We start from the raw sequence: 21,912 nt of genomic DNA, 5'->3' as shown, positions 1-21,912 counted from the left end.
AAATTGGGGGTCACCGCAACATGAGGAAGGTTGAGAACCACTGCCCTGGCTGGTTTGCCTCAGTGGCTAGAGTGTCGGCCTGCAGACTGAAGGGTGCCATGTTCAAATCAGGTTAGGGGTACGTGCCAGTCCCAGATATGTAGGAGGCAGCCAGTCAATGATTCTCTCTCGTCATTGATGTTTCTATCTTCTCTCTCCCCTGATTCTCTATCATCATTGATATATCTATCTCTCCTCTCTCCCAAATCAATAAAATATATATTTCAAAAAAAAACCACCCAAGAAAACAAGGGCAAGAAGGGTCGACATTTTAAATAAATAAATAATAAGTAAATAAAAATCCATATAATTAACTGGCCATGTCTCATCTCATTCATGACTTTAATAAAGAGCATATCCCAAATTAAATTATTCTCTGGATCATTATATTTTAAAATGATATATATTCTAAAATTGGCCATGCCAAAACTTCAGGATTAAAGACAAATCCTAAAAAAGTATTTTCTTACTTACAGAAGTTAGTTCAAATTTTCAAGTTGAAAGTAAAACTCTTTTTAATGTCCTCCTCCAAATCATAACTACCAGAAACAATCTATAGCTTTACTAATATACAGTGAGTGGTATTGGTTGGAAGATAGTTTCTAAGTAAGAAGTTTTTTTTCTATTATTGATGCCCATACTTTTTAAAAAATGGCATAATAAAATCAGGTTAAAAATGTTTGTCTCTCAGGGTAATTAGGAGTAAGTTAGATAATTCTAAAAATAAAAGAATTCAGGCCTAAGGCAAACAAACAAACAGAAAAATTTGTTTAATCTACATAATCTAAATCAATAGAAAATATGTCAGGGGACAAGGATGGGAGTCTACATTAGTCATTTCATAGATGAGAGTCTAAATTTTCTTAATTTCTAGTTCTTCAGAAAGCCACTGAACCTCTCTAAACCTGAGTTCTCTTATCAATAAAACAAACACACAAATATAAACCTTTTCTCAAAAATTTTCAGCAAACATTTTGTAATAAAGAGAAATGTGAATGCATAAACCCAGTGATATAGTCACTTACCTTTATGTGGCTTTTACAAGCCTAAACTTTCTTTGAAATTTCATATCTTTAAAAAAATTAATATAAAGTTGGATTTCTACTCTAAAATCTATATGTTTGCTTCAATAAAAACATAACACAACTACTTATTATTGGCAAGAGGAATAATTTTTTACCTTGTTAGCAGTCGAAATGATTTTACAGTGAGCTCAGTTTTGAAAAATTAGACTAAAACAAAGCAAATCAACAACCCATATTGTATTCGCTTTCAGGCAATGTCTTTTTTAAATGATATTTCTAGAATTCAAACTTTTATTAAAAAGCTGACTATAAACAGCAGTAATTTCACTGTTTTATAGGACACATACTGGTGATTAATCCCTAAGGATAGATTCTCCAGTAATTAATACCTAAAGAAAGATTCCTAGAATGTTGCAAAAGAAGTAATACAGTGCAATATTTTCAGACTATTTTTAATAAATGTTTTGTTAAATATTCTAGCTGGGAGGCTGAATAGAATATTGAAATGGTTTTGATCCTCTGGTTTATATCTTTTACAATCTCAGTAAAATGCTTGTAGAAGGATTTCTTCAAGATAGAAAAATTATTAGTGATAACATTTTTTGTTTTGCAACTGACATTTTATTTTTCAGTATATGTAAATAATTAATAATTTCAACCAACTCATAATCCTTACAGTTCTTTACACTTGATTATCAAAATTTCATTAATATTGCAATGATCCTATATGTAACAGAAACATTTGCAGTTTAACCTCTCTTAGTTACTGATAGAGAATGTTTAGCCTCAGAGAAATGTATGTATAAAATTAGCTAACATGTGAGGCTTTTACAATTATCATGAAGACCAAATTAATTCATTTTATTCAAATGCTAATCTTTTGTGATTTCTCTTATTCTGTTCCATCATAGTTGATTATTAAGGGTTGACTAGAATAAATGAGAGCATTGCACTTCAAAATCTATTCATTTAACTTTTCTCTACTTCTCAAATTTTTGTTTATGAGACAAATCTTTTTCAGATTCTCTTTGAAAATTTTTAGTATTTGGAATTATTACCTGTTTTAGGAGCCACAAAAATATTACATGACAACTCTGACTTTGATAACCACATTGGTTTTCTAAAGTCTTCCTCTTATGATAGTTTCAATTTATAATATCCAGTTTATATGCAGAAAATTGATCTCAAGCATTGACAAATGAGCTGTCTACTCCAAAAATCTATCTTTAAATTAGTATTATAGTCTTTTTTTTTCATGTTTAGTGTTCAATAGTGACTATCTTTTCTCTCTTATAATTCATATAATAACAAAATTTATTTAAGATGGAGAGATAAAGAGATATATACATACATATAATCTAATAAGCATCAATTTTTGTCCTATCCATTTATTTCCAGGCCTATTAAGGAAATGCAACCTTAAACTATAAATTAGGAACTGTGGATGTTGTTCCTTGATTTGTCATTAATATTTTGTGTAACCTTGAATAAGATACCTTTTGTTGCTAGACTTGATGTAATTTTAAGCTCTCTGGAAATTAAAAAAAATATGTATGTAGAAAGTGGCATTCACTTGTTACTGAAAATTTGCTGAAAATCTTCACAGTTTTTGAAAGTTTTCAGAAAGCAGCATGAGGCACTAGACTATACTTTTATTGGAAACTGGATAGTTTATCTTTGTAATCAAGATATAGTGAGTCTCCCTTTAAAAAGGGAAACAACTTTTGATATGAAAATGTGTTCTGAGGTCAAAGAAAATAGCACAAGAGAATTACTAGGAACGCATTGTCTACACAAAGGCCCTGTCTTATAGCGGGTAGACATTCTACTTGGTTTTCATTGTTTCTAAATTTGAGAATTCTGTTTGACTAAGCATGAGAATTGGTGATTATTATTTGGGCATAAATTTAGTTAATGCTGAAGAATTAGTAAAAACTATTTATATTGACTAAAACCAGAAGTTGACATTAAAATTCTTATGTGCCAAGATGCTTTTTTTTTTCCAAAATGAAAATTCAATTCTTAGTATTTAGTAATCTCCATATACTATCTGAGATGTCCTAAAAAGGATAAAACAATATGTAGTGTGCCAAATATAATTTTGTAGTATGGTCAGGTTTCTTTTCTTAAGAGAATTTTAACACTCAGAACTTGACATCATGTTGATGCTTCTCTGCTGTCTCCTAATACAAGCAGAAGCATTCCAGCTAACTTGACCTGTGCAGTCTGAAGGGAGGCTATCATTCTACACATGTACGAATCCACTTGATTGGAAGCTTCTTTCCCCTTCTCCCTCTCTATTTTCATTTTTTTTCTTTTTGTCTTCCTCTTTAAACAAAATATTTGTTGTTGTTACAGCTCTACTAAAAAGCAAATGAATTTCTAGTTTATCCCTCATCTGATAAAACATTTTGTGTTAAGAACCTTCTTTTTCTCATTTATGTAATGATAGAAAACAAGTTTTTAAAATGGCAGCTTTATTTTCCCCTCTTACCTAGGAGGAAAATTCAACTGAAATACAGAAAGCTTTGAGGGAGTGACTGTATCTGACATTGGTCTGGCATTAAAATTTTCTGGTTGGGCAGCACAATTGTTTAATTGGGAATCTCAGTGACAGCTGAACAACCTCAATGCTTGGGTCAGCAAGCAGAGGATCTTCACTCTGTCACCTATTAAGAATGATGCTTGTCAGGACTGATCTTTCCACTTGGGGAACATTTATGTTTCTAATCATATCATTAATGTTTTCTGATATTATAATGGAATAGATACTAAAACACTGAAAGAAACAAAGTTCTATGCATAGGTATATTTGTAATTCTTTGTTTTTCATAAACCAAATGCAAATGTAACACTACTCCAGATACTGCTTCATCAGAAATCCCCAAGATAACTGAAAGTAAGTGCACATTTCTTCATCAGGAATAGTGCCATAACAATGATTGCATTCTACTGACCAGCCTATTTGCAGAGCATGTCATATAGCCTCTGGGTTAGTTAACTCCTTGACCTCCTAAGAGGTACCTCAAAGAGTCAATTGATGTTTTTGCATGTATTTACTAATGCGTAGAAAAATTTTTAAGTTCACTTTTTCTTTATTCTGTCTTTTTTACCCATCTTCCCTCATTGTAGCAAATTAGACGGCCGGATGAAAGCAAAGGAGTTGCTAGTAGAGTTGGATCCCTCAAAGTAAATATGTTTCTAACATTTTTTGGCAAGATTTTGTCTATAGCCTACACTTCTTCCTTTTTGGCGGGTGGTGGGAGGAAGGGAGCTTTTTCCATTTTTCACCATCCCATTTTTTTTATTTTAATATTTTTATTGGCTGTTGGGTCATATTTTTTGTTTGTTTCAGCTACACATAGAGCAACCAGCTGAAGGCAAGCTGACAAATAACTAGCTTTGAATGGCACTACAGACAAGAAAAAGGGCAACTGCCTCACTACAGGTGCCATAATTTGGGGTTCTAGAGTAAACCGTTCCTCTGACTGATGTCACTATGTGTTAAGTTCCTGTTATACAGAGAACTAATATTTATTTTCAGAATACTATCTTCCCTGTTTATGTTTTTTATAAAAAATAATTAAGTATTATTTTGGTGTTATTACCATTTATAGTTTATTCCAGAAAAATAATTATGAATTAATAACATATTTTATACATATATAAAAATCTTAAGAATTAGAAATGTTATATGATGCTGGTATAATAGGCTCACATTATAGCTAACAGTATTTAAGCACTCAATCCCCTTTATTTTATTTTTTAAATTAAAAAATTGATATAACAATCAGCAGAAACAATATACATCTAATGTTTGCCCATTTTTGTATGTGATTTGCTAATTTACAACTTAAATATTTCTGATCTGATGGTCCCATTTACTAGCTGTTAAATATCTTGGGTACTTGATACTCTAACATTTAGTCACAATGAATAGGTAAACAAGTTATCAATCCTAAGAAACACAGACATAGTTAAAAGTTGCATTGATAATTTTTAATGCTGCCCCCATAAATGTAAGATAAAATTTGAATTTTTAAAATACACAAAGGAATCTTCCCCCCCCCCCCCACCACCAAATTAACAGCTTCTTATATGTCAATCCCATTTGTTCTTGCAACAGTAGTAACTGTTAAACTAATCAAAATGACAGATACTTCATTACACTGGGATGTTTCCAAAATTCAATAACTATGTAGCGGTTGCCAACCGGTGGTTTGCGGACCACTGGTGGTCCGTGAGGTCTGAAAGGTTGGTGACCACTGGTTTAGATTCTAGAGACCTAATATTAAGTTATTTCAAAATTTTACACACCTTCAATTTATTTCCATTTAACAATTTATTAAGCACTAATTTCTGCACTTTTTCCTCTCCTTGCCTCTTCTGCCTTCTTAATTTTACCTTTTTTGTATTTGTTTATTTGTGTGTGTGCCACTCGTGTGATTGCACATGGATGAAGGTGTGTCTGTACGTTTGTGTCCTTAATTCCAGACAAACCATCCTCTCTGTTCTCTAACACTGCTATATACTGGGTATCATTTCTTAAAATGTTATTTCACTAAGGATAATCAGAGGAGATAGGAAGTGTTGATTAAATTTCTATTTCAAAAATGAGGCAAGTTAAAATTACTTAGTCACAAATATATTAGTTTATGTATCCTGATGATTATCAGTAACATTCCTCACTGTCTACTGTGAGGTATCTATGATATTTTACCTTTGTCTTTAAGGAAAGGTAAATCTATAATCATTTAGACTATGGATTATGACTCACACTCAAATGTGCAGAGCAACATAACTTTGGAGAAGTTATTGATAGTTAAATAAAGATCAAATAGCATCCCTAACTGCAGCACCATCTGCTATAAACTGTATTGTATGTGTGAGTATGTGTGTGTTTAATTATCTCTGTGTTCAGCTTTTGTGTGTATAGAACTTCAAGTTATAATTGTATGTTTGTTATTTTTAAGTATATATACAGTATGATTATATATATACACACATTATTTATAAGAACAAAAGATAGATATTTGGGTTCAGTCAGTTTACTTTAATGTGGATGCAGCCTTAAATCAAAAAGTGTATTTGGGAAAGAAAGGCAAATTTCATAATTTTTAAATATTTTTACTCCATATTTCTACCAAATAGAAAAATCTTAAGTGGATCTCTAGGGGATTAAAAGGGTAGTTACAGTATTTCTTTTCTCTAATGCTTTGGGGAGACAAGATGCAATAATTAAAATATTGGCTTCCCTAGTCACAGCTTTATTTAGCATGTATTCTTGTATTATACAAAGATCTTTGATGTGTTGAAATGTTTGCCAAAGGCAGTGAGAAATGTGCAATGCTATGATCTTATTTTTAAAAGAAAAACTGAAAAGAGAACAAGTTGCTTTTTCAATTGATTTTTTGATGTTTACATGTAGCTCCATCGAAAGCTGGATGAGCTCAGAGATCACCTAGAAGGCAATGTGAAAGGATACTCTCTCAGAGTACATGTACGATTTTACTCGGTGATTTTTTTCCCCTAAACTTCTGCTGACTGGTAATTCCAAATCTGATTGGTTTGTCCTCTCATCTCCATTTTTGTTTACTTTTTTCTCTTTTCTCCCTCTTTTCTAGCTGCAGCTTCATGCTCATGTTTATGAAATACAGATTAAATTGGCAGAGCAGAGGACCCTTAAGCCACACTAGCATTGAGGTTGATTTAATAACATTCTGGATTCATTACAAAATAAAAACTTCCTTTGCAAAATCTGTGTTTCTTATACAATTACATAATTTTCTGAGGATCTTTTCATGAGACTTCATTTGGAGCTTTCTGTTGACTGTCTCTTCTGTCCCCTGTTAGCTGTGTCAACAGGATTATAATTTATGGGCTGAATCCAAGTGATAGAGCCTTTATGATTCAATTTCAGTTGTCAAGGAAAATGATCTATGTTAGAATATAGGTATTCTGGCAAGTAGACTTTTTTCTGATTTAGTAGACTTTTCTCAACTCATATTCTTTAGGATTAACTGTAAGATATTTTTTGTTTAAAAATAAAATAGTAAGCATCTTTACCAGGAACACCATCATGTAACATCTTACTTGAGATAAAGGATAATATGCTTAAGATAACACTTTGAAGGAGAACAATACCTTATAGCCACTCAATACTGTGCATATATTATATAATCAAAGGCAAAAATAGTATTTTGTGACCAGTAGTTCAGACTCAGAATACTTAGCTCTTCTACTGAATATATATTTCTAAGATAAATGGAAGTAAATCTCAAAAATGGTATACGATATAAATATGGCAGAAGAAAAGCTAAATTATTGTTGTATAGTAAAACCTCGATATAACAGATTAATTCAGGAGAGGGAGTGTTTATTATAGCTGAAAGTCCATTATATAATAAAGAAGGTTTTCTAAATGCATGTTAAAAACTTGACAAATTAGTTAGTTTACTTGTTTTTACTTATGTGGACATATTTGTGTAATTAAAATTAAGTATGTATGAAAAGTTTAATTTCACAGAAAACTTTTCTAAATGTATACTGTAAATTTTAATTTTAAACTGAGTAAGTTTAGTAAATGCATGCATTCATCAGTCATCACAAGTAAACAAATGCACAAAGCTGGGTTGGGGACCCTATTCAGAATATGCCGGATGCTAAAGGCCAGTTAAGAGTGTGAAGGCCCTATTCAGAGCATGCTGGATGTCCAAGAAGGTTCAGCCCCTGGCAGAGAGGCGCGGATCCAACAGTTGGCGTAGTAGGGCAGGTTCAAGATCTATGCCCCCAACATATGGTGCAGCAAGCATAGGATAAATGAGGAGCTGAGTTCCCAACAGTTAGTGCAGCCAGCAGGGTTGGAGGAGGAACTTGCTCTGACACTGGGGCATGGCTTAGCACAGGTCCAACCATCAGCAGGCATGCGTTAAAACTGCTGCAGAAAGTCTTGCCACAGGACAACAGAACCAAGTAGCACAAGCGCTGCGGTGTGGTCACGTGCTAATCATTCGTTGAACATTGTTTATGAGTGTTGGCTCTTGGATTTAAATATGTAGACTATAGTTGTAGGTATGTAATATTTATTTATGTCAGTGAAATTACTACAGTGCTTTTCCATCATATGGCCTATTCACTAAAATTTGTTTTAAAAAAATAGCAGTAAATTAATAACAAAAATAAAAATAATAATCTGTTAATTTAATTATAAGCAAATCTTGGGTAAAAACATTTTAAAGTTATCAGTGTTAATATTCACATATGACATGCGGACTAGAAATTTTGTCCATTAAATTGAGGTCTGCAAAAATCAAGGGTTTACTCTAAATAATTCTGGCTCTATTTAGCCCTGACCTCCCATTCCTAAGGCTTTTTAAAAAGTGCCTATGAATCCTAGCCCTGACTTCTCCCAAGATTAGTGCTATACATTTAATTCATATTGCTATGATAGTTTTTGTTATACAGGGTTGAATGAAAAATAATAGTGATATAATAATTCTCAGCTTGTTTTTAATTAGATACCATATATAGTTATTTATATCTCTATTGTTTTGATTACTGAAGTCCAAAATTGTTTTTACTAATATCAGTAATTAAATTATAATACCTAAACAGAGAAGGAAAGTATAACAAGTGTTTTCTACTTCTTCCTTTGGAGCCAGTCCTTCTTTTCTATTTATATTCTTTATTGAAGCTAAAAGATCATCCACAGCTGCCCTCAGAATGTGTTCCACTGTTTAAAAAAAAAAATTAGCATGAACTCTATGTCTAAATCAGTCTAAAGATACCTGGATAGTATTCTAAAAACCACTAAAGATATTCTGATTATATTAATTAATATATGTATTTAGAGTCATACTCTTCCCTAATCAGTCATGAGAGCTGATATTCTTTTTCTTTCAGTAAAACTAAGACTAGAAAATTGAGACTTGTTCACGTCAACTTGGTGAGGAGTTAGTGTTATGTTAGAGTTAAATGTAAAGTTCTGTACTTTGCAAATTAGTTTATCTCATGTCATTCTTCGATTTCTTTTTTCAACACCTATACTGCGTAGTATAGTACATAATAACCAGTGTCAGTATCTTCATCTTTCGTTTCATTTCATGGGGCTGCACTTGTTCTGTATACCTTTTTTTTTTCTGCAAAGATTGAATAGAGGTATATCATTCTGAGATTTCTGTTAACTAGAAGAGTAGAAAAAAACTATCTAACGGCAAATTATATCTTCTCTAGAGAGCTCAGCTAAGAAAAGATGCAAATAAAATGCTTAACTGAATGTTCACTTTTTCTCCTTCACCTTTAATTTCTATTACCCCAGAATGCTGTAATATATGCCTTGTATATTTTAAAATGTTGCTTAAGAGCAGAATAAAGTTATTCTCAGGACCATAGGCTATATAAATAGGTTTTGTTTCTAAAATGGGGTAAATAGGCAGATAGTCACCATTCAGTTTCACACAAATTTATTATAGGTGATCACACACAAGAACAAAACAGTGGGTGCCATTTTATTCATTGAAACACTGCCAAATATTTCATTAAAAGGAACGATTTAGAACCATCTTGCCACTTAAAATATTTTATTTAATAATTGTAGAAGGTGAGGCATCATTCAGAAGTTTGGAATAAGGATTTCATTAAATCATTGATGCTTCTATTGGTATCATCTACACAATATATTATTTTTTAGAGAGAAAAGAACCTTGCATTCTTATTTATTATGGATAATCAATTACATAAAATTTATTATTCTATTAAAATATAATTTTTTGAATATTAAATTTTATTTATATACTTCTTTATCCTACATTTAATCCTCTATAGCAAAATGTAGGATGTAATAGATTCTTGAATTCTACATTAAGAATTCATCATCTTTTTCTGTCCATTGCACAAAGCTGAAATATTCTGAATCCTCAATGGGTTTTTAGTAGTTTTCATATTGATTATATTAATATTAACATTTTCTACCTAAGCAGAGTTTGCCTAATTTAACAACTGCAAAATTTACTGCAAATTCTTAGACTGATAATGTGTTGAGAATAATGACAAGACTAAAACCACATAAAGTAAAAAGTTAATTTTCCATTTAACCAAATGCATGAAACTAGTAAGAAGAATACTAAAAGTAATGCACAAGATTGAAGAACAATGTAGATAGTGTTGAAAATTGGAAAACATAGGTTATGAAAAGACAAACTAACACTTTGTTTAAGTAATATAAATCAAGATAAATTTACAAAATTGAAGTTAATTAGTTTTTAAAAATAGGATCTGGAAAGATTGAATATTAAAATATTTAGAAGAAGAGTTAGATATATGCTCATGAAATAATGACGAGTAGAAAGGAAAGCAAGGAGAGGAGTAAAAATACCTCAAAGCCACAAATTTTGTATTTTCATTCAGTTTATGTAACATGATAGTAACTTTTTATTCAGCTACAAATATATACAGATAGGTAACCAAATATGTTAATTTTTAAAGGCTTTTAAAAACAATAAAAGGGAAGATGACTTATAAAGACAGATATTGGCACAAAGTTAACTAAAAATAAAACTGATATGAAGTAGGTTGTAGATCTTTTAAAATCAGTATTTTCATTTCAGCCTTACTCCTGAATTACCTCTTATATTTTTTGAATTGTATTTGGGCTCTTTTTCACTTTTATATTCATCAAATTAATGCTATAACTCGGGAGTCAGCAAACTATAGCCTTTGGGCCAAATCCTGTTTCTCTTTTGTGAGCCCACAAACTAGGGATGATTTTTGCATTTTTAAATAATGGAGGGAAATCAAAAGAATATCATTTTATGATATGTGAAAATTATATGAAATTCAAATTTCAGTGTCCAAAAATAAAGTTTTATTGAAACACAACCACACTCATTTATTTGTATATCATCTATGCTTGTTTTTGCACTACAACAACAGAGCTTAACAGTTGAGGCAAGAACCATAGTGATACATCCTCCCTTCTCCCAACTGGTGGGTGGGGTATGACGTAACCTGCAGCCCAGAAATACCTGAGTGACTAACCAGGTACCTTATATGGACTATACATTGGACTACCAATCCACACGTGCCAAATACCCTAAGCCCTTGTCCTATATGGACAATGCAGTAAAGCCACCAATCAGTGTGCGCCGAGTACACTAAGCCCCCCACCCCTTCCCATTCCGCCCCTCAAAAGGCGTGCCCACCCTGCACGTGTTGCTGTCTTCCCCTTGTGAGGCAGCCCGGCAGGTGCTTCTCCTCTAATAAAGCCTGTAGTCCTGGTTTTAGGCCTCCGTCTGATCTTTCACATAGGAATTGTAAAACCAAAAATATTTACTATCTGAATGTTTATAGAAAACATTTGCCAAGAACTGCTATAACTGGTTAGTGTATCAAGATGACATTGAAAAGAAAGATGACATTGACAAAGAAATGATTATAGTAGAGGCTGTGTGAAATTATCTTCATTTTAAAGCTTGAGAAAAGGAGAGCTGCTCATTTTTCTAGGGATGGTTTCAGATTATTATTGAATTTTTATTCTTCCTTTTTTTCCTGCTAGCTACTCTCTTTTTATATGCCACATATTCCTCTCTCTCTCTCTCTCTCTCTCTCTCTCTCTCTCTCTCTCTCTCTCTCTCTCACACACACACACACACACACACACACACACACACAACACACACAGAGAGTAAAACTTACTATGGAATTAACATTAAACCCTTCAAATCTAGACATATCATATGAAAAAAGTATAGTTTATACATTCCTCCTCTTTGGGGGACCACTTAATATATAAAGATAAATTCCATTCTTGCTCTCTTAAACTTTTTTTAAAATGTATTTTTAAAGTATTTTTGCAGTATACATTGCATTTCTTTTGTTTATCACTTCATTGCCTCTTAATAACTTTCCCCTTGAAAATCATAATCAACTTTTAATTTCTACTGAATTTCCAATTGGACCTCACCTAAAATCATACCTTATATAAAAAATACCATACAAATGGGAAAGACTCTGACAGTAACAAGTAATACATCATATCTTATTATATAGCACTTAAAAGTCTAAAAGGTATCTGCATTGAATCAGCCAACTCTTTCTGAGGTGAGGAGAAACAGCTAGAACACTACTCCTTAGGTAAATAAACATTCAGTAGCTTTTTTTTCTGTGTATTATACATATTTATACATATTTTTTTAATTTTTTTCTTTATTGATTAAGGTATTACATATGTGTCCTTATCCTCCCATTACCAGTAGCTTTTAAATGAATAAACATCAGTTTGTATACTCTATTTTCTTTAGGCAAATTTCTATGTCTTTTGGGTTTTGTATGTAGAATGTTATGTAAGCCTTTAAGTCTTCCCTTTTTTGACATTTTTGGCATTTATTCATTAATAATATGCATTTACTTTATAATAATTATGTAACATTCTGAGTACTTTGATAGATGATGTCTTATAAATATGTCTGCACTACAATAAAGATAAAGGTAGCGGTAAATCAATTTTAGGGCTATTTCTTTTGGAAAACTGGCTAATTTTGCTACCTTTTACTTTGTTAGAATTTGCTTAACATGTATGTAAAGTTAATACATTTCTGAAGTTTCAGTCCTACTGAAAAATAGCTAAAATTTATCTTGTGCTTCGAACTAAAAATTTCTCATCTGATACTTATCAAATCACCTACAATAGCCTACAACATCATTTGGAGTGGAAATAACATATCTGTGAGGTGTTTAATACTTACTACAGAATTGCCCTTCTCAGAAATTTTATACAAAAATAAGGTACTAATAAAAGATTTCCTTGATAAGTAAATTTCCCTAGTAATAGAAAATGGAGAATTGAGAGGTGGGAGGGAGACAAGACTCAAAACTGATTTCAAAGATAATGTTTTTTAGTTTGATGGGTATAGTTATAGAAACAGAATAAACAGGCAGGGCAGGGCTTTATTAGAACTGGCATCTTGCTAAAGAAAATCAGATGTGTCTGTGATTGATTATAAAGGTATAATTTCTTTTGTATTGAATTTATTGGGATGGCATTGCTTAATAAAATTATGTAGGTTTCAGGTGTACAATTCTATGATACATCATTTGTATATTGTATTATATTATATGTTCACCACCCAGGATATAATTTCTTAATATGTATAGAATTGGCCATATTTTAAAAACTACCTCAAAGTAACTCATTAAGTGGCAGTCATACATTCTATCACAGGTCTTTTTAATGGTAAGTGTAAAACCTTCTGATTATTATTATTTCACATGGTTCAAGTTTTTTTAAGGTTAGAAGAAAAGAGTTTGTATATTCATTCACTCAATAAATACATTGAGGACCTTCTACATTAACTGAGCTGGAATACAGTTAAAGAACAAATCAAATAATAAGGGCATTTGATTCCTCCATTTTGACATTTCCTATATCTTCATTTTCGCATCCTAACTTTGTATTTGGGAACTTCATGAAGAATTTTGTAACTAGAGAATGTAGACTTAAGAATTCGCCTCACATGACATTGAGAAAACCTAATGAAAGAAGAAGCCACAGAATTGAACATGGCAATGTGACAACCTAGAAAGGAAAAACAGGCCAGAAAATGATCAGTTTGGAGTCATGAAGATTATAAACATGTTTTAAAGTATAAAATAGTTGTTTTTAAAAGATAGGTCTGTAGAAGAGTTTGTGTTTAAGATTTCATATCTTTTTTGGTATTGATATGGGTAGATATAAATAGAGATAGAGCTATAGGTATAGATATGTAGAGAAAAATATTCAGTAATACTGAGAATGGAATAGTAGGAACAGGAAATCAGAATTAGAATACTGAGCTGGCTTAGTGCCCTCTTTACAGAATAATGTCACATGTAGTTTGCTAGTGTTAAGCAAGATTGGTGTGATACCATAGGACAAAGTCCTTTTCTGTTAACCTTAAATTAGCCTCTTTTCAACAAGATTATACCAGATTCTGATTAAAGGGAGTCATCTTCGTCATGGATTTTTTTTATAAGCTGGTATTTTTTTTTTTTTATCACGAGGTTCTTCTCAACTAGCTTGAACCTTGAGATTTCAAACTCAAGTGTCTTCTTATAAGGCTGTTTTACTGTCTGGCAAATGCATTGGTGATGGAGCCATCTAAACTTCTGAGACCCTTACTATGCTATCGTTTCCTCTTTAACAGTGTTTTCTTTTCCCCACTGCAAAACCAGGCTCGGCTTCCCTCGTGCTCATCTACCTATAGTGTTTCTGAGGTATACTTTGCACGTGTTTTATTACATGGTCAACAACATGCTCGCCCTCACCATTTTTCTTATTTTATTTTCCTTTTGCCTTAATTTATTTTGCCTTGCACTTTGCATTTGGCTGAAAGGGGAGAAGTTAGCTGTTTTGGGGAAAATTTGTATATTTTTAGACTGCACTATTTCTGAGTAACTTTTTTTCTGGCAATCACTGTATCATATTGAAATGCTTAAAACCCAAATAGCCCATTTGATTATTATCACCACCTTAATTACATAAAGATTCCTTTGAACAAATAATTTGTTATTAAACTCAAATTGGCTAAAGACAAAGATTCCGGTTTGCAAATCTGTAAAGTCTGTCTCTGGTAGCTGAATATGTATATTACATTAGTGATGACTCTGACCCATTATCCATAGAAACAGGGAAGCATCCAAAACTGATTATTAAATGAAAAGTTAATATGATTTCTCTATTTTTAAAAGAAAGGATTCATTCCCTTTTAAGATACTAATTAGGTTACTCAGGATACTTGTATTTTTATAAGGTTTTTATGAGCTAAAAGAGCTTATCCTCATGAGATTCATGTGGTGTGTTTTTTTAACAAAATATTTTACATGAAATTTGACCTTTATGTTCTTTGCCCTTTTTAGGGGTTTAATTTCTTATTCTTACTATGTTAAACCATAGCATAAATGGATTTTCTGTTTTTATAAGCCATATTTATTAAAATGTTATTAATAGACTTTGAATATTCTTTCCAAAACAAGGTCACTGTTAAGTAGCTAAAAGGAAAGAATATATGTACCTCAAAATATGACTAGTAATTAAAAGGACTTTAATAGCCTATGAATTTTAAGGTCTTAGTTTGTTACTTTAGAAACATAACGTTTCTACACTTTGCTCAGGCCACTATAGCTATAGCTGCCATGTGCAGGCCAGTATTGTCAGCTTAATTCTGACCACAAAAATATTATAATGTTATGCAAAACAAAACAACAACAAACAGAAAGATCACAGTATCTAAAATACCAGGTAGTATATGCAGACCACAGGCAGAATATCATCTTTTGACTTCAAAACTTAAGAAAAAGCCTTGAAGGAATAGCATAGTTAAACCCATAGCCTCACAAAGTTTAAATTTGGTAGAATTACAACCAACTTCTCTAATTTTCTTTCTTTTGCTAGTTACAACTGCTACCGATATTTTTCTCTTAAAACTGAGTTTGTGGATAATTAATTTCTTCTTGAAATATATATTTGTAGTGAGAAGCAAAGTAATGAAAGACAAATGAATTACTTGTGATATCTGCAAAGACTTTTAAAAGAGAAGATTTATGTCATCTCATCACATTTTTCATAGGTCTTTTCTTAAGTTCCCAGGATTATAATCCCCAGTGTAAAAAAGGTGTATATATAACCCATTTCTTTCTGCCACTTCATCCAGGCAATTCTCCATTTCCCATGAGAGTGTATAAGAAGTCTACCATTGGCATCATCTCCAATCACAGCCTACAGCATCCATCAGGGTATTACTTTCTCTGTGACAGCATGTGTGCAGGAGGGCTCTCAGGTTGGAATGTGGAACTGGATTCAGGGGGATGGGATTGTGTATGCTATGGCATTTGCTCCATAGCACTCAGCTCTTAAATGAACTCTGGCTTTATCAGGGTTTGTTTCTTTCATTGTGACACATGAGCTTTATTTATTTGTCATGAAGTATGTTTCTCTTTTTGTCACTTGTGGTAGGTTTCTATATTTCACTCAATGCCACATGTCTGTGGACTCTATAGGTGGTAACTTATGATGCTATAAAGACTAATACCATGAAGAACTCCTTAGGCATTCTAATATGATAATCATCTGGACAGAAATAAACTTTTATAATTGTTTTCTATTTTATCTTAAATTGGTAAATGACTATTTCACAAATGTTAGACTAATGTTAGACTGTAAGCCTTAATTATTAGAATTTCAGGGAATGTCCTCATGTTTTTTGATATGAAAGCCTCTTGATGAGACTGTTGCTTAAGTACATTATGTATTTTATAGCATCATTATGGAGGTAGCCAAACCTTTATGGCTCAGTCTCTTCTTTTCCTCACATTTACATCATGTTCACTAACCTCCACTACGGTAGAAATAACTTCTCGAAACCCTAATGCTTTACCAATTGCATGTCACTATCTTCTGTGGCATTCATAAGACTAAAAAAATAATAAGCCTTGTTCAGAAATGAATCCATCCTGCCCTAACCAGTTGGCTCAGTGGATAGAACGTCAGCCTGCGGACTCAAGGGTCCCAGGTTTGATTCCGGTCAAGGGCATGTACCTTGGTTGTAGGCACATCCCCTGTGTGGAGTGTGCAGGAGGCAGCTGATCGACGTTTCTCTCTCATTGATGTTTCTAACTCTCTATCCCTCTCCCTTCCTCTCTGTAAAAAATCAATAAAATATATTTTTTAAAAAAAAGAAAGAAAGAAATAAATCCATCCATGAGTTGTACAAGAACAAGATAATTTCTAACCTTACCTGGATAATACTGCTCAGCAAATGTTACTCCATGTATTAGTGATTGATGGCTCTTTGTAAAAAATACAGTTCCCTTACTATGTGACAAGTCTGTGTTTGACATCTCACTTATTTTATCTTAATTAATCTTCACTACAGCTCTGTTTGGAAAAGATATTATTGTCATCCTCATTTCACAGATGAGTAGGCTATGGCTCAAAAGGTTAGATATCTTGCCCAAAGTTATAAAAGCTGTCAAGTGAGTGGTAGAGAATTTTTTCTTAAATACCATGGTTTCTACTGTTCAGGGGTTATTGAAAGTCATCAGCTCTCTGAATGGCATGCAGTAGTCTTAAATTTTCACAGTATCTATTTCCCTATTTTACGTTGATTATATAGTTTTGGATATTATTATAGGAGAGGATGTGGTTGTATAAGATAGAACACTTTAAGGAAGTGTTAGAAAGACATCCCTTTGTATAATTTATTATTCTTATTTTTGTACTTAGTTATTCAGAATATATTTATTCAGCTCCTACTATGCCTTACTCAAATGTAATTGTAATCTGCTAACTATTTTTTTATCTATGGAATTGGCTTCACATTTAGAATGCATAAAAATATCATGAATATAATTAGAGATTAGTGTCTCATGTTGTACACTATTATTCATCACTGCAAGCCACATGAAAAAAAAGGGAAAAGCTCACCTTCCAAATCTCTAACCCTCAGCTTTGTTCCAACAGTGTTTCAGCAGTGTTCATTTTTTAAAATACTTAGAAAAATTGCTTCAGAATTTTCTTAGCCTAAACAAAAGCCACACTTAATACTATCTTCTGATAGAAATAGTGCTATTTTTTGACATATAGGGGTGGGCAAAAGTAGGTTTATAGTTGTGGGTATACAGAACAATTTATTCTTGTATTATTATTATTTATTAATTATTGATTACTTATTTGTATTACAACTGTAAACCTACCTTTCCCACTCCTGTATTTGCAAAGCGGGAATATATACTACATATAAATCTTAAATGATTTGTAACAATGTCTACACCAAGATAGTTAATAAACATCTTTTAAACCTATCTTTAATGTGTTAGATTTCCCAGTAGCAAGATTGATTTAGATAATTTAAAATTTTGAAGCTAAATTGATTTTTCCTGTTGAGCAGAAAAAGACTAAAACTTAATTATATCTTTATTTAGTGCTTAAGAACTTAGCTACCTAAAGAAAAAGTGGCATTTTTAAGTTGTAACATGCAAAACAGTTGCCCTTTGAACTCTTTTTTTTTAAATACATTTTTGATGATTTCAGAGAGGAAGGGAGAGGGAAAGAGAGATAGAAACATCAATGATGGAAGAGAATCATTGATTGGCTGCCTCCTGCAGGCCCCCTACAGGGGATCAAACCTGCAACCTGGGCATATGCCTTGACTGGAATTGAACCTGGTACCATTCAGCCCACAGGCTGATGCTCTATCCACTGAGCCAAACCATCTAGGCTGTCCTTTGAACTCTTAACACACTTTTAGAACACCAAATCTGATCTAAACAAACCTCAACTGATTTACAGTTTGGAGCTTCTGTAAATGGAAGTTTTATTTAAATTGCAGATAGTAGATCTATATAATCAAGGAAGGGAGGGAGGAAGAGAGGAAGGAAAGGAAGAAAACTGGACTCTAAAGACTATAGCATTTCCTGTTTAAAAAAGAGGACCACAAACTGTTCAAAGTAAAAGAAACTTTAATATAATAAATATTCATAAATGAATATTCTACACTGCCGGATAATCACCTAAGATTTCCTATTATATCAATTATCACTTAGAAAATCTTTAATAATTGATTTACTGTTTATTGCAATCTATTTTCTGTAATGCTCCACTCTTTCCTTTCACTTTAATGTGTACTGTTTTCATATAATAGCTGGAAATTTGGAGACAGTTTAAAGAAATCTCTTAGAAGTAGTATATTTTTATATAACACTGCAACTGCTGTTAACAAAGTTTCTTGACTCCTTCCTCACTTTTGAATTTTTAAAAATGAATTGAAGTATATAGATTCTTTGGATCAAAATAAGAAAATTAAGTACATAACTAAAATCCAAATCAAATACTAAATGGAAATCCAGCTTTATACAAATGCAAGTTAGTTTATCATCATGATGTTATCATTTTATAAATGAAATATATCAATTCTAAATATAGTTAGAGCCCAAATAAATGTTGGCCATTATGGTATGCACGAAAATGACATATCTTGCTTGCATTCATACTTATAGTTCCAGCTGCTCTTTGAATGTCTTTTTATGATGTCAATTCACTATATCCAACTCTGCTGTCTAATTCACTTGTTTTTATCATGTTCTTAAAGTTTCCCAACATAGAAATCTTTGTTGTTTTGACTCTATTTTTCATCTTTGACAGTGTATCATTAAATTTTGTCATTTTTGTTATTTCTTTCCTTAAATTATTTTCTTCTAATTCTTCTAATATGTACAATAAACTTTATAGTCTGATCTACTTTCAAACCCTGGTTATAGTAAGATAAGTCATGAACTTGGTATGTCTTATAGGAAGAACTCAAAAAATATTTGGGAAATGGTGAGTGCCTTAAACAAATAAATCAGTGAACTTTTCTAAAGTTTATAAGGTTTCCACATCTGGGTTTCTCTTTTTTTTTCCCCCTCTAACTTGGATATTTAAAGCACTAATAACCTCAGACTTGGATTACTAGAGTAGCCAAATAACTGATTCTCTTTTTATAATCCTTGTTTTCTCTTATGTCAGACTAATCTTCCCAAGGCCACTTTAATTCCTTTCAGCTCTCCAATCAAAAAAGCTATAATAACCTACCTCTGAGTTATTATCAAGAGTAAATGCCTCTCTATCAAAGTCCTTCATACTTTAACTAGCCACTGTTTAGCTAACATTATTTTCTAAAAGTGACCAACTCCTCCAACTTTGCTCAGGACTTTCCAGATTTTGGCACTGAAAGTACCACATCCTAAAACTGAAAGTCCTATATACCAGGAACCCCCTCAATCCCAGGCAACAAGGATAATTGGCCACTTATTCCTTATCATGTACCTACAATTCCAATCAAGGTGAAACTTCTTGTCATATTGTTTCTTCCTTTTTATTGGCCATTATTAGAGGCCCGGTGCACAAAATTCATGCATGAGTAGGGTCCCTAGACCTGGCCGGTGATCAGGGCCGATCTGTGGGGCAACCGGTGGGATGATCTGGGCCCCCGCTTGCACCCGCCTTGGCCTGGCACTGCCCACTCACCGGCCCAGCCCCCCACCACTGCCAGTCGGGACCTGTGGGCTGGGAGCAGCTCCTGCATTGAGCGTCTGCCCCCTGGTGGTCAGTGCATGTCATAATGACGGGTCATTCCACCAGTCATTCTGCAGTTTGGTCAATTTGCATATTAGGGTTTTATATAGATAGATTTGTTCTATTCTTTCTTCCTCCATAACTCTAGCACATCTTCCTCCAGAAAACCATCTCTACCAATTCCCATTCTTCTCAAAGGAATTTGAATTGTACTTAAAGACAATATTTTCCTATATTGCTTTTCCTCCTGCCTTTTTTACTGCTTTTTTATTGTTGCATACATGTTGGTGATCAACTTGATTCACTCTCAGAGTCTCTGTTTCGTTTCTCACTATATATTTGCCGTTTCCAACATAATAGCCTGTAGCCACATGTAGCCTTTAAATTTAAATTCACTAAAATAAAATAAAATTTAAAATTTAGTTTCTCAGTTGTAGCAGTCACTTTTCAAATTCTTAATAGTCACATGTGACTAGTGGCTACCATATTACAAAGTATAGATATAGAATATTTTCATCATCACAAGAAGTTCTATTGGAACACAGTGTTCTCTTCTGGGTTGATCTCATAATCAGCCATTATTATTATGATCATCACTGTCCATCATCATCATTCTATGTGTATATCACTTGCTTTGGTCAGGGATCATTCTAGGAACTTGGTTGGATATTGACACTGACTTAGCTTCTTTTGGGTTTTATACTACCTTCCCCCACACACAGCACACACAGTAAGCATTTAGTAAACACATATTAACCAGGTCATGAGTTCAAACACAGTCTCAAATATCTCATTCTGTATGTGTCAAATATGAGGAAGATTTACATGCATTTTTTAAATTCCTGAAGCATAAAATAATCTAGGTCAGCGATTTTTAATTAGTGTGCTACAAGAGATACACTGGGGTACCACAAGAATTTTTAAAACATGCAATACCTAACTATTTAGTCAAGGACACTGACCTCTTTTCCCTTAGATTGTCAATTTAAAAAAAGATAACAGCCAACATGATAATAGCCATCGGTGTGAATGAATCAAAATTACACCTACTTTTTTGTCAGATCAGCAAATAAATATGTATTTTTGTGTGTGTGCCGGAGAATTATAATAATTAGTTTATATGTGCCATAAGATGAAAAAGGTTGAGCATCACTATTCTAGGTCAGTGCTTCTAAAACATTTTAATTCTCCATTGCCTGACTGGCTTTCCTACAGCATATTCTGATATTCTACTTTTTAAAGTAACAAAGGTAGCTGGCCCAGTCTTTTTTGAGTGTGGGCATCATCATTATGAAATAGTGGTTCCAATCTCTACAACTCTAATTCCTTATTGACCTTGAAGGTAATAGGCGAGAAGGGAATCTCGAACTACTGAATTGTCTTTCTCCCCCTATTGTTGAAACCTGAAGTTTACCTAGAGCAGTGCAGCTTTCTTCTCTGTCCCCAATCAGTCTCCTTGACATCCTGTTTGAAAAACACTAGGGACTAAAAGTCCATGAAAAATCATGCTTTTATAAATTCAGATGGGAATCAGAATTGGTACACAAGCAAAAAAATAAAGAAAGCTGTTAAACCAATAGTAAGTATTTCTTAGCTTTCAACAAACTTGAAGTCAGAATCTAGTGTTATTGATTAATAAATAAATCCTATATAGGCCTTTCATTGAAGCTGTTTTAGGAGACATATGTACAACTATTTGTAATACTTTAAACAATAAAATAAAATTAAAAAATTAAAAATATGCTTTTATTGACTTTTAGAGAG

At 32.6% G+C, this 21,912-nt stretch overlaps 1 protein-coding gene across 11 annotated transcripts in view; it reads left to right on the top strand.

The window, feature by feature from the left end:
* The window catches only part of GPHN (gephyrin), a 444,048-nt gene that overhangs the window by 299,524 nt on the left and 122,612 nt on the right, over window positions 1-21,912 (top strand). For 7 of the 11 annotated variants that reach the window (XM_059693242.1, XM_059693252.1, XM_059693290.1 and 4 more), the window contains one exon: window positions 4,197-4,253. The exons of the other annotated variants lie outside the window; for them this stretch is intronic. In XM_059693242.1, the coding sequence (XP_059549225.1) occupies window positions 4,197-4,253 (57 nt within the window). The remainder of the gene's footprint in view (window positions 1-4,196; window positions 4,254-21,912) is intronic. 11 annotated transcript variants of the gene reach the window in all.

The sequence above is a fragment of the Myotis daubentonii genome, chromosome 1, assembly GCF_963259705.1.
Source record: "Myotis daubentonii chromosome 1, mMyoDau2.1, whole genome shotgun sequence".
NCBI lineage: Eukaryota > Metazoa > Chordata > Mammalia > Chiroptera > Vespertilionidae > Myotis > Myotis daubentonii.
Note: the sequence above shows the minus strand (reverse complement) of the source record. Positions and strands in the feature narration are given on the sequence as shown.